Genomic DNA, 12914 nt, shown 5'->3' with positions numbered 1-12914 from the left:
CTTGCTGTTTCATTGGAGTTCAGGGGAAAAGCAGATTGGAAATGCATTGAACACTTGTCTCTGCTTTTGTTAAAACATTTTAAAAATCATTATTGTAACGTAGAATACACGGCATATGTGAACATGATACATTTCAATTATGAACATATGAACAAATAGATTTGTTAATGGGAGTGGCTTTCATTTTAAGTTACAACTTGACACCCACCACAAGTTGGTTACTGTTGTTCCTACTGGGTCTCTGACATCTTGTGTTTGTCGGGCTTTAATGGTATTGTTTAGCTACTGAATTAATTTTTGTGARTACACTTCACACCTCCAGAAATGTTTCTATCTGAAAAACAATACAAACATTTATATTAAACATTATTCCTTTGTTCTATAATATAACTGAAAAACAAGTAATCTATCCTTGATAATAGTCAATTGCATTGTTAAAAGTATGTTTCTTTTGGTTTTTTTTTTTTTTACAGGAAAAGCTCTTGTCCAGATCTCTTCAAAGAGGTGAAGATCTTCAATTTGATCAGGTAGGAGACATGTAATTTAAAGCAATTTCTACTTGATTAAGGTGGGCTCTGCTTTTGCAGAATAGTAGTTCTACTGTTGTAATAACTTGGAACATGCATGTCTGAATCTGTGTCAGAARATTTAGACTCTGAATGTTAGTTATATTTTCCATTGTAGAATATGATAGTAAGAAACTACTAGAACAGATAATTATTTGAAGGTAGAAGKGAAAGCTGGTGGAAGAAAGATGCTGAAATGTGGTAGAGGACAAAAAGTCTTAGTTTATTTCTCCTATATTTACTGTTTGAGAGTTTGGGGTTCTGTTTTTTAAACAAATAGTGCTAATTTTATTTCAGTAACATGGCTTTTAGTGAGGGCTTTTTGATTCTATGGCAGAAGATGTAGGGTAGATGCAAAATGTTACTTCACCCTTTGCTGAGTATATAGATACACCACATGGCAATTCCATTGCACTTACTCGCAGTGAGCTGTGTCTGTAATGGGTCTCTGCTCAATTTGTTCATATGTATTGCCTGTATTTTTAGTTCTTCAATTACATAGACATGTTTGTGTCCTGTAACTCCTTCCTTGCAATGGAGAGGCAGTGCTCAGAGGAAGCCCCATTAATTACCTGTTCCTGTTCTTGACTGTTACTGAAAAGCATCTATTTTATTAAGCTTTATGTTCTGTCCATATCTTCTGTAACTGAATGTTTGTTTTATGCTTTCCATTAATCTTTGGATACAGGTATTAGACACTGCAGTGAAATCTGTGGGCCTGCATCTACTTTTCAGTGAATAGCCATGCATGCACCGTCCTCCCAAAAGAGAGTCAAATAGTAGCATGAAATATTTGATGTATAATTTTCTTTTCAAAGGAAAATATAAAACCACCACCAAAGACCTCACATAGCCCTTTAATATCTTCCAATCTAAACTGCTGCCTTTAACTCCTAAATGAAAGTTTACTTATAAACAAAGGAAATGGGTAAGGTGAAAGGGTATAAGTTCTTTGGTAGCTACAGGATATTATATTGTTTTAAAGCCAAAGACCAAAACCTAAAAAATATGCATAATAGGGATGACCTAGGGAAATAYGTAGATCAGTACTACTTTTAATTTYTCCACTGTCTCCCATTTCCTACTGCCATCTTTTTCCTCTGTTAAGGATGTTTTTAATAACTGGTTAGTTGTCATTTATTAAACTATGGAGTGATTCTAAAAACAGGCTGAGTGAAGAGAAAAAATAAAGCAAGTAACGTTTAAAGTTTGGTAATATAGAAATAAACTAATTTTCCTGAAAATACAGTGCTTTCAGAAAATGTTTTGAAATGTGTGTATATATGTGTGTGACTTCTTAWTTTGTTCTTTTGTTAATTGTGATCTACTTCAGATTCATCAGGATCTGAATTTTAATTCAATTGAATAACTGCATAGAACAGAACTGCATGGCTGTCTTATGGTGAACTTACTATGAACTTTTTTAGGGAATTTTGCACATTGTTTGGCCAAAGGAATAAGATTGCTTCTCTCTGTTTGTTGCTAGATATATAAAACCCTTTTTAAGAACGATTCTCCAGCAGTGCAGAAGATTACAGATTAAAAAAGTGATTGGCAAAGTGTGGGAATGAGGGGGATCTGGGGGTCACAGCCACAGCATCCAGCAGAGAAGCTAGAGCTGTTGCTGGCCCAAGCCTGTTCACCCAGAGGTCTTTATGGAGCCAGGAATTTGAGTCTAAAAAGTGGCTTTACTTGTACTGATAATGGTGTCTGAGATAGTAAGTGTTGTACTTTGTGAATAAAGAGAATGTGCTTGGAATGCAGGAGGAACTGGAGACTAAGAACGTATCTAATTAAGACTTGTTCTCTCAGCTCAGTAAGTGATGAGGAGAGGGATGGAAGAGGAAGGCATGTAATGTTCCCTATCCTTCTAATGAAAAAGTAAAACATCATTTAATGGGATTATAAGTAATTTTATTGAAGCATAACCACAACAAGAGGGCTGCTATTAAAACTAAGGGCATTAAATCAATAGTTTTTAATTTTCAAACAGTCCACAATTTCTGTTTGTTATTTGATGTTTAAGTAGGAATAATAATATAAGTTTAGCTAAAAGAAATACAATTTTGGAAAATGAGAAGTAAATTAGTATGTTGATACACACTTGAAAATTCTAGCGTTTTAGTGCCAGCAGTTTCCCTTTATCATTCCTAGCACATCAGGAAGCTACTGGACAGGAGTTTTTTTATAGAGCATGTATTGCATTTCTTAAAATATTTTTGCTTGTACAGCTTGAAACCGAAATAGCTTGTATTTTTCTTTTTTTGTTTGTTGTAGGAAACATACTTGGCAATTTCCTATTCTTGTCCTAAGACACCCAAAACTTACTGATCATGCAGAAGCCTGTCTTGGCCTTCTCAGTGACTGAAAATAGATGTGTGTGAGGTTCAGGCTTGTTCATGATTAGGTACAACATGAGCAATGTTTTCAGGATCAAGATTTTGGCCAAAGCTGGAATTTAGGCTCTAATGTCTTACTATAATTTTACATCTCTTTACATCTCACTGTGCTGTTGGACAGGTTATGTGCTACAATTAGCAATATATTGCAGCCTTTAAGACTTAAGCAGGATTTGCTGTTTCATTCTGAGGAACTGAAGTGCATGTCATGATGACTCGTGCAGCCTTGTCTCCTTGGTGTTACAAGAACACTTTTGTCTGCATTCCTGCCTTCAACTTAGGCATAATGTAATGCTAAAATAAAACAGTTTTCTTGTAAAAGAAATGTAATACATATTTTAAATAAAAAATAGTTMATGTTGTACTTAGATGCTATGCAGTATGAACAAAGATGTCATCTTCCTGGTAATTCTGGTGCCTTTTCATTGGAATGCTAAGAATGCAAAACTTGTCAGGAAATAAATAATCATTATGTTAAACTGAGTTTTCTATTTTTCAAGAGGAAAATGATTTATTATGCCACTAGTCTCTGTGTTTAGCACTTTACAATGACATTTTTGAGTGCATGTAATACATTATCATTTCTGTGGAAGCCAGTGTAAATTGCCTAACTACTGGAACACTTATGAATGGTAGTAGTATTGATAAACTGTGTAAACTTTCAGGAAAATGTAAAGAAAAAGTTTAGTAAACTCTAATATTCRGCTTGCTTCTTTTTCTCCCTCTAATAAACCCATCAGTTCAGAATACTGTTTAATTCTTGTGACTTGAATAACTGACTGGTTAACAAGCTGAGTAATCTATTCAGAAGATTGAAAGAGGTCCTCCTGAGGTTTCCCCATGGGTAACTACTCCCCAGCCCTTCCACAAACCTAAAAATCCAAGATGCTTCAAATGAGGAAAAAGAAATAATGACATTAATGTTATATCGGAACATGTAATGGCATAATATTGTAYTTTTGTCTGGAAGAGTGAATAATAGATGATTTACAGTATGTGCAGGGCTTCTGTTAAAATCTTTATTTGAAAGATTCAAGAGGCAAGTAATACGTGGCATCAGTGAGCAAAATGGTAACTCTCCTTTTCCAGCCTGTGTTTTGGGAGTGAGCTTACTCTGTGCTGCCTCCTGGAAAGGAGTTTCTTRAAGTTTTTAGTAAAAGGAAGCCTAGAGTATTCAACTTGAGTAACATCCTATGGTCTGACTCCTATAATGGTTTCTATTGGCACATCTGTTGCACAAATTAGTTTACTGCTCATATAGGTTTTCTGAAAGAAGGCAGTTATGCTAAAAAGCTTGAGACCTAGACCAGTCAAATGTATTAAAAGCAGCATAGAATATCTAAAAGGCTCTTATTTTTGTTTATGTAATAACCAAAGGAGCAGGTTTTTTGAAGTATATACTTCTTCAGTTAAGGAGGGTTGCCTCTTATCTGTCATTTGTGATGTGAAGGTGTGTCAGAGATACATACAACAACATTCAGGGACATCCTAAAACCTCTGCTGTTTTCTCACGGTTCTGTATATCTAAACATTTGTCATTTTGTGACCCTGTGAGCTTTGGAACACTTTGCTTAAATTTATTATAACAATGGGCTTAGTGTGCAATATTTACAGTAATTGTTCTAGGTGAAAATAAATATTAAGTTGCCACTTTGTAAAGTTACATGATATATGGGTTTTAACATTAAAATAATTTGAAGGAATGATTAAACTCTAGGATTTTTATTGCTTTATCATGCTRAAGTGTTTTAATTACTCTTTCAGTTGATAAGCTCTATGAGCTCCGTAGCAGAGCACTGTCTCCCCTCCTTACTACGCACCTTGTTTGACTGGTACAGGCGTCAGAATGGAACAGAAGATGAATCTTATGAATATAGACCTCGGTCAAGCACAAAATCAAAGGGGTAAGAGTTTCTCTTGCAGATGTCTGCTTGATTTTTGTGTGCTTTTCCATAAGAAGATGTGTGCTTTTTACTTCCATGACAAGCATGTTCTGTTTGGATTTGTCCTTACCAAAATTTGTGTAGAAAGAACACACACTTCTTAGAGGTAGTGTATTTAACTTGTGTGGATGATCTGCATGAAGTGACTTAACCATTTTGGTGTGGATATGCAGAAGAAAGTTCGATACTGGTAATCCAAGCTAGTTTGTTCCTTTTCAAATAGTTTTGATTGTTGGCAGGTCCTGTCAGGAGGAGGGGGCAAGATGTCAGTACTGTGTGTGAAAACCCCAACTGTTTCCAACTATGCATTTTATATATATACGTGTGCAACAGTGATTACATGAAGAGCAATGCAGTCATTGTCTCTGCAATATTTGTGTTCAGTCTTGTGWATGATACCTGTGTTCTTGATTTTTTATTTTAGGGATGACCAACAACGTGAAAGAGATTATCTACTTGAAAGGAGGGACTTAGCTGTAGATTTCATTTTTTGCTTAGTTTTAATAGAGGTTCTAAAACAGGTAAGCTCTTTTGCTTTGGCAAAGTAATTTTATTATTTTAATTTTAATGTTGGTTTTTATAATTTCCTTTACCTGTCTATGATGAGCWTATGGAAGGCTGTAATTATACTCTCAGTTACTTAAAGCCTTTGGCCTCTCCTGTCTTTTCTTCATGTGCCTGCCTTATCTCAGTTCATGTGTCTTGGAAAGTGGCTGTACTGCAAAAAGCAAAACTAAACAGTAATATTCTGTTTATGTTCAGTACCCTTTGCTTAAACATTACTGAAATACAGGGTGATATTGTTGAATAATAGGATTAAAATGGCACTTAAACATTAGAAAAAGTATGGCTTTTTTCTTAAAATTATCCTTATTTGGTTAAGAATGCCAGTGCTAATTGTGTAAATGTTCATATATTGCAGAATTAGCTTGATATTTGCCAGCAAAGGATGTCTCCTTTGACACTGGTGGGAGAGATTTGTACAGGGCATCTCACAGTACTGTTTATGTGCTTCCTACATAGATGTATGTATAGATGCTACATACATGTAAATGATACGTGCATTTCAGATCCCTGTTCATCCAGTGCCAGATCCTTTAGTACATGAAGTTCTAAACTTGGCTTTTAAGCACTTTAAACATAAGGAAGGGTAAGTTTCACTTGCAAACTTTAAAGTATTTTTTATTACCAGCCTGTGCTTGATTGTTGTTATTGCTGTCCTTTGCCTCACATGTAACATGTTAGTGATAATAATATCAGTGTATTATCACAACACTAGTAAATACTAGTGTAATAAACACTAGTTGATGTTTTTAAATTGAAAACATATCTTGGAAGAAAACAGTTGTSTTCAACGTAACATTGAGTTTATTTTGCTTAGAATATACAGAATGATTTGCATGGCCAGACACAGTAAGAAATGTCTGAGTTTGGAAAACTGCAGTAAAGTTTCTATCCAGAATATGTTTCTTGTGACATAAGAAATAAAACTACATTCCTTTAAATGTTATCCATGCATTTTATGTTTGAATTCCATTGTTTTTATGATAATAATTTGCCTTGCTAGGAGACAAGCATTTGATTTGTAATTGAGAACTTGCTTGGGCTTTAGAGGAACAAAGTTGTATTTAATGGGTTTTTTGTTCTCTTTAGATATTCAGGAACCAACACTGGGAATGTGCATATTATTGCAGACTTATATGCGGAAGTGACAGGGGTTCTTGCTCAATCAAAGTAAGTTCAGTCTCTGACTCCTTTTGTGTTTAGGGACAAATCAATGTAGACTTCAAGACTATATAATATACTAGAATCTGTTCATGTTCCCAGTAACTAATCCTGTAAGTGTCAAGTGTAGTTAGGTGTAGTTTAGTGTCTGTTTTATGTTCCAGCACAATAAAATTAAACAAATCAAGAAATAATCTTTAGTACAGTTGCTTTGCAATTAACTTGTAGGGGCAGGGAAAGAAGGCTCTGTGTCAGTCAATTGTTGTTTAGTTAATTGGTGCGTTCTAATGTACTGATCATCATAGACACTCTTAAATGCCTGATTTGAGGTGTCAGGGTTCATCTTGTTTGCGTTTCTCCTACAGTAGGAGCTATTATTGTTATAGACTAAAGAAATTGGTTCAAAATTATAGGCCTCATGCAAAAGTAACTAAGAATGCATCTGTATCCCTTGTTCAGGTTTCAAGCTGTTAGAAAGAAGTTTGTCACTGAATTAAAGGAGCTGCGACAAAAAGAACAGAGTCCTCATGTAGTACAGAGCATCATCAGTTTGATTATGGGAATGAAGTTTTTTCGAGTAAAAATGTATCCTGTGGAGGATTTTGAAGCATCATTTCAGTTCATGCAGGTAAACAAATGCTACAGAAAACTGAAAAGAGCATAATTTTAAGTGAGTCATGAAACTACTTGTAATGACACTTGCTGTGATCAGTCACTCACTCTACTTGTGTGCCATCCTTCATTGTTTTCTGTTCAGTTCTTAAGTTTTCAGAGATGTGAATTATTTATTTCTCTGCAGTTTGTGAGTACCTGGCATCAGGAGAAACCATTCACAATTATCTCAGTAATATGGCAAACCTGTAATATATAAATTTAAGACTGAATGAAAATGGGTAGCAATCAAATAATTTTCTGTCTTTATGAAGGCAGTGTATTAAAGAAAAAGAATTAATTGATGTATAATTTTTAACGGATGAAATGTCAAGACATACTTTTCTTTAAAAACACTTCACTATGGATTATTTATTGTCTATGGAATATTTAATTATCTTTAACTTTACATTAAAATCATATTGAAATTATTATATAAAATAAAGTATAATTTTCTAATTATTGTAATAGAGGTAAGCATTAATTTTTTTTAATGTTCACAATAATATGAGGGAAAGTGTGAGTATTTCTATTCGGTTATAGTCTGTGTACTCTAYATTCTGAGTAAAAAGTAGCTGTCTGCTAATACTAATGTTCTTGTTTCAGTTTATTGAGGTGAATTGCTGGACAAACAAGGTTTTAAAGTTTCTTGTGTTTTGTGAAGTTGATACTGTCAAAGAATGTAAGATTAACTCAGACACATTGCATGCTTTAAATTAAAACAGGCAACTAATGTTATATTGCTAGTGGTTTTTATGGCATAGTTATATTTGTATTCTTTTCTCTAAATATTTTTCTAATGTTTTCTTACTAAGGAGTGTGCTCAATACTTCCTGGAAGTAAAAGATAAAGATATAAAGCATGCACTTGCTGGATTGTTTGTGGAAATTCTCATACCTGTGGCTGCTGTAAGTATTTTAATCCCCTCTGCCACACTCTGACACCTTTATTACCAGAGCATTGTGTAATTTTATACATATTCTAAAAATTTGAAATTTCTTTGATTTAATATTTGTTTGCTCAAGAGTCTTGTTGACTTTTCTTTATTAGCTGAAACTGTTAAGTTCCTTCTGGAATAAGCTGAGATATGTAAAATTTTGCAGTCTGATAAGGAAAGTGTGAATGCCTCTGCAAGAGGGAAGAATGTAGGTTTTGGCTAATTAAATAAAAGTAATCTGTAGAGGTGAATGTTCACTAGATGTAATCCTTCAAGTGGAAGATCAGTCAGTCATCACCTCTGTGTTTTAAATCTAAAAGTAGAAAGTTCATGCAGCAGCTATGAACAAGAAAAAAAAAGGTCAATATCACCACAGTGTTGGATGTACAGTGTCTGTAATGCTCCTTATGAGAATGTTGCAGTCAAGACAGGCTCCCTTTCCTCCCAGGCTGCTTTGCTTGGTTGTGTGAAGTTTGTTCAGCAGGTCAAGAAGAAATTGTGGCAACCGAGTATACATACTTCAAGTTAGCTTTTACCACAAATTCAGTTATTTTCATCATAGTAGATTGATACTTGCCATGATAGTTGTCTAAAATATTAGTTGTATTAGCAGATGCCAGGCCAACAGTGTTTGGCATGCAGTCTCCAAAAATGGCAGGTTGTGATTCTGTGTCACAGCTGATTATAAGGACACGTCTTGCTGGGACACATATGGAGAATTGGGGCATGTAGGACTTGTTATGTAGAATGGGATTTACAAAGACTTGCACACTGGGTGGGCATCCCATCTGAGCAAGATTGTAGGAAAACGAAGGTAGCTCTCACCAAWCTCTTCATCCTCTTTTAAATGGTTTACCTTGCCCTGGGCTGTGGGCAAATGCTTCTCTTTCCTGGTCTCAGTCTTGGGTATTTGAGGGCTTTTTTGGTGGTTTTGTTTGTTGGTTTGTGTGGGGGTTTTTTTGCTGATATTGGTTGGTTAGGTTTGATAATCTTAGGGCTTTGGAGGCATTTTTATTTTTAAATTAGAAAGGAGACAATCTTTTTTCATAAGACATAACTAGAAAAAGGTGATGCTAGTAAAAAKTGTTTATTGGAAGAACGTTTGGTCTTACCTGGCCATGCTTACACTCTTTTAGAGAAGAATTTCTTGTCCTATTAAAGAGTGAACACATTTTGAATTCCACAGTTGCTTAGCAGTTGGAGTGGCAATGCTGAGTGAACCTACTTAACATGTAGGTAAATGCAAATATTAGTTTGCTGAACCATGAACATGGTGAAATCTGCTCTTATAATAATGAGGAAGAAGCAGCATTTGGGAGTTGGGAGTACCCAATAGCAAGGGCAGAGGTACGAACGCCGGCTGTGCAGAGCACTTGTGGTGGTGTGTGATCCCTTCCTACWAGCACAGCCTGAATCAGCGTTTCAGACAGTTGGGGAGGGAAGCTTCATCTCTCCTTCTGACTCACTCAGTCTCTAATCATTTTATACAAATGGAGCTTCTTAAATAGAAGCGAAAAGCCCACTCCCAGACTGAGGTGCAGTTGAGCAGGTTAGTCATTCTCTTGGAAGATGTGAGATGCAAATGTGAATATTTTTGATGCAGCTGAAGGAATTGAATGTAGATTTTTCTGTATCTTGGATACAGAAAATCGCCTAAGAGAGGAAGCTGTTGAGTTTCAAAGTTCAGAATTCTTTACTGTCATTCTCTTGCTTAGTCATTCAGGCRTTAAAAGAAACGTGACCTGATATGGACCCTGAAGGTATGACAAATCACAGCATATTTTATAGCAGGGAAGTTAGGGCTGCTCTGAAAGGTTATATCCCAAAAATAAGGTTATATCCCAAAAGGTTATATCCCAAAGCAACAATGTGCTGGTGGCAACAACTGACTGATTTCTCATGTGGAGCTAACAGGGTACTAATCAACCTGTAGCTTAAGAAGAGCAAAAGATAAAGAATTTGATACACAGGAAGTGGTTTAAGTCATAACTACTTTGTTCTTTCTTCTTGGATTTGTAACATTACAGAGACACATGCTCTTTTTATGCTTCTACAACATGAATATTTTCAGTGTTCTTAGCAAGGTAGACATGATTTTTATTTATATAGTGTTAATAGCTATAATGTTTTTATATTATTAATAAGTATTAATAATAAAATAAAACCCTATATTGTAAGGAAATTATATGCGGAGAGGATCTCTTCCAAAAAAAGGCAGTTTGCTCTCTAACACCCTACCCCTCAATTAGATAAATAAAGCAGAAACACGATGTTTAAATGGATGATCATAGGTGTCCAGGGAGAAGCCTAAGAGCTTTGCAGAGGGTTCATAAAGAAGGTGGTAGCTGCCTGGGTTGTGGAAGGAAACCTATTTTGTATGCAAGAAAAGAGCAGGTCAGAAGGGTGTGGAGCTMCATAAACATTTCATTAATTCTGAAAGCTGAGCAAAGATAACTTGCATGGTTGGTTGACTGGTAATCCCTTGGATTATTTCTTGAATATTCACTTTTCAGTATTGGAGGACAAAAAAGAAAGCAGGAGCAGTAAAGAGGGAAATCGTTACAGTTACAGATATTAATTTTTTTAATAAATGAAAATACGTGTATGAAGTATGAAATACATTTTCTTCTTTAAGTATGCAATAGAGACCACTTCTTAAAACAGTTTTTTTGCGGGCTGTTGTGTTGGGGTGGGGTTTTTTTATGTTTGCTTTGATTGTTAATTTTAACCGTATGGTTGTAGGGTATAGCATGATTTCTTAGGCTTCTGTTTGTATTTTAGATAAATACACTCAAATACCTTCCWAATGTGAAATTTAACTTTTGAATGGTTTTGAATTTATAGGAATCTTAATGTATATTTAAATTGTCTTCTGTGTGAATTTTGAAGTCCATTAATTTTTATTTTTTTTAATAGGCTGTTAAAAATGAAGTGAATGTGCCATGTTTGAAAAATTTTGTGGAGATGCTTTATCAGACTACCTTTGAATTGAGTTCAAGAAAGAAGCATTCGCTGGTATTTAAAAGAAATATTTCAACTTCTCCATTTTGCTCATCTTAGGCTCTTAAACTAGTACATTGTGTGAGGAAAAGCTTATCAGCTGTATTAATTCAAATATTAATATCTCAGTATAATTAAATTCCCACAGTGTATGTGCATTTGTTCTAATTTTGCTTTGTTTCTTTGTGTAGATATGTGCTCTTGTTATCTCACATGCAAGATTGTCTTAAAATCAATGCTTGCTTTTGATTATTTTAGTKGTTTTTAGCAGGGTTATTTAACCTAATGTGTTTTTTATAAAAAAACTTGCATTCAGGGAGTCTGTATATTTAAATTAGGGTTAATTAAAAGATACAAGTGTCAGACAAGACTTCTCCAGCAAAATAGCAGTGTTGTAATAGCCCTGCTCTGCCTGTTTCCCTCCTCTCTTCATACACTTTGTTTTTCTTTTTCCAGTATTTTTTTATTATCCCGTATTTATGCAGTATTTGGKTTTTTTTGATGACTATAGTAGCCATGTTTGATTCATGTCACTTTGCTGGAAGTGTAGAGTTAGATTTTGCATTTCAGTTGGCATATTCAGTAAATGCAAGTGAATTTAAAATGCTTTATTCTCATTTTCCTGTTAGGGACAAACKTTACTTTCTAGTGTTCTGCACATATAAAGCATATGTCATTGTATTGGTTAAGTTCGTTTTGTAAGAATAACATAAAGTCACTGATGTTAGTATTCAAAATGTCATTTTATTTATGAAGTTAAAAACATTGTATCAAGAGTGCAATTTACCTACTCATCCTCATTCTTTAATTTTGCTCCTTAACAAGAAGGTCTGCAGTCAGATTTGGTACTAATCACATTATGTGTTAAAGTATATGGTACTTAAACAAATCTTACATTACTAAAGCAAAGCGAAGTCATACTCTGCATACTCACAGATTTATTTAAATATGTTGTTATTCATTCCTCACTAAAAGTAGATCATGTGTAAAAGTAGCATTTCTGACAGCTTGAAGTCTACCTCAGTTTTTACTGAGTTGATGTTTTTCCTGAATATTCCTGGAGGCACTTCACCCACCCAGCCATATAGGACTCCCTGAGCTGAGTCTTGTGGTTGCAGGGAAAGCATGAATACTGTATGAAGGGTGAGACTGCTCTCAGTCCTTGCTGGGGCATGAACTTTACCTTGGTCTCAGTGCCCCAGTCTGTCACCGTGAGCTCTTAGAGCACTCAGGAGGTTRCCCAGGGCATTGTGCCTGACATGARTGYCCCAAAGCAGGAGAGAGGCTGCCATGCAATGCTGAAACTGTGAGAGTGAGAGGCAACAACTGTGTCTCAGTCTCAATGTACAACACTTAGGAGGTTGCGAAGAGCGATTTGATCGATTCTTTTTCCCCCCTGCTCATAGGCTTTGTATCCATTGATCACCTGCCTGTTGTGTGTCAGTCAGAAACAGTTTTTTTTAAATAACTGGCACGTTTTCCTGCAGAACTGTTTGTCACATCTGAAGGTAAGAATCCTTTTTAATTAAGGAACTCTTGCAAATCACTATCATTTATTACAATATGTTCTCAGCATTCTTGTGCCAAATAAACAATGAATAATATTTGGCTGTTTAAAAGGACACTGAAATATTTTGCTAAAAAGCAATTAAAGTCACTGATTCAAGAAAATTCAAGAAATTCAAGTCTCTGA

General features: G+C 35.0%; 1 protein-coding gene across 6 annotated transcripts in view; it reads left to right on the top strand.

Moving 5' to 3' along the window:
* The window catches only part of FRYL (FRY like transcription coactivator), a 161755-nt gene that overhangs the window by 74868 nt on the left and 73973 nt on the right, over positions 1-12914 (top strand). For all 6 annotated transcript variants that reach the window (XM_057366777.1, XM_057366776.1, XM_057366774.1 and 3 more), the window contains exons 4-12: positions 474-527; positions 4730-4869; positions 5333-5429; positions 5979-6058; positions 6562-6642; positions 7093-7261; positions 8100-8192; positions 11138-11236; positions 12628-12729. In XM_057366777.1, coding sequence (XP_057222760.1) covers positions 474-527; positions 4730-4869; positions 5333-5429; positions 5979-6058; positions 6562-6642; positions 7093-7261; positions 8100-8192; positions 11138-11236; positions 12628-12729 — 915 coding nt within the window. The remainder of the gene's footprint in view (positions 1-473; positions 528-4729; positions 4870-5332; positions 5430-5978; positions 6059-6561; positions 6643-7092; positions 7262-8099; positions 8193-11137; positions 11237-12627; positions 12730-12914) is intronic.

Source organism: Malurus melanocephalus, unplaced genomic scaffold (assembly GCF_030028575.1).
Source record: "Malurus melanocephalus ecotype Western Australia unplaced genomic scaffold, MMel_1.1 scaffold_71, whole genome shotgun sequence".
In the NCBI taxonomy this organism is placed as follows: Eukaryota; Metazoa; Chordata; class Aves; order Passeriformes; family Maluridae; genus Malurus; species Malurus melanocephalus.
The sequence above is the reverse complement of the archived record's forward strand: the minus strand, read 5'-3'. Positions and strand labels throughout refer to the sequence as shown.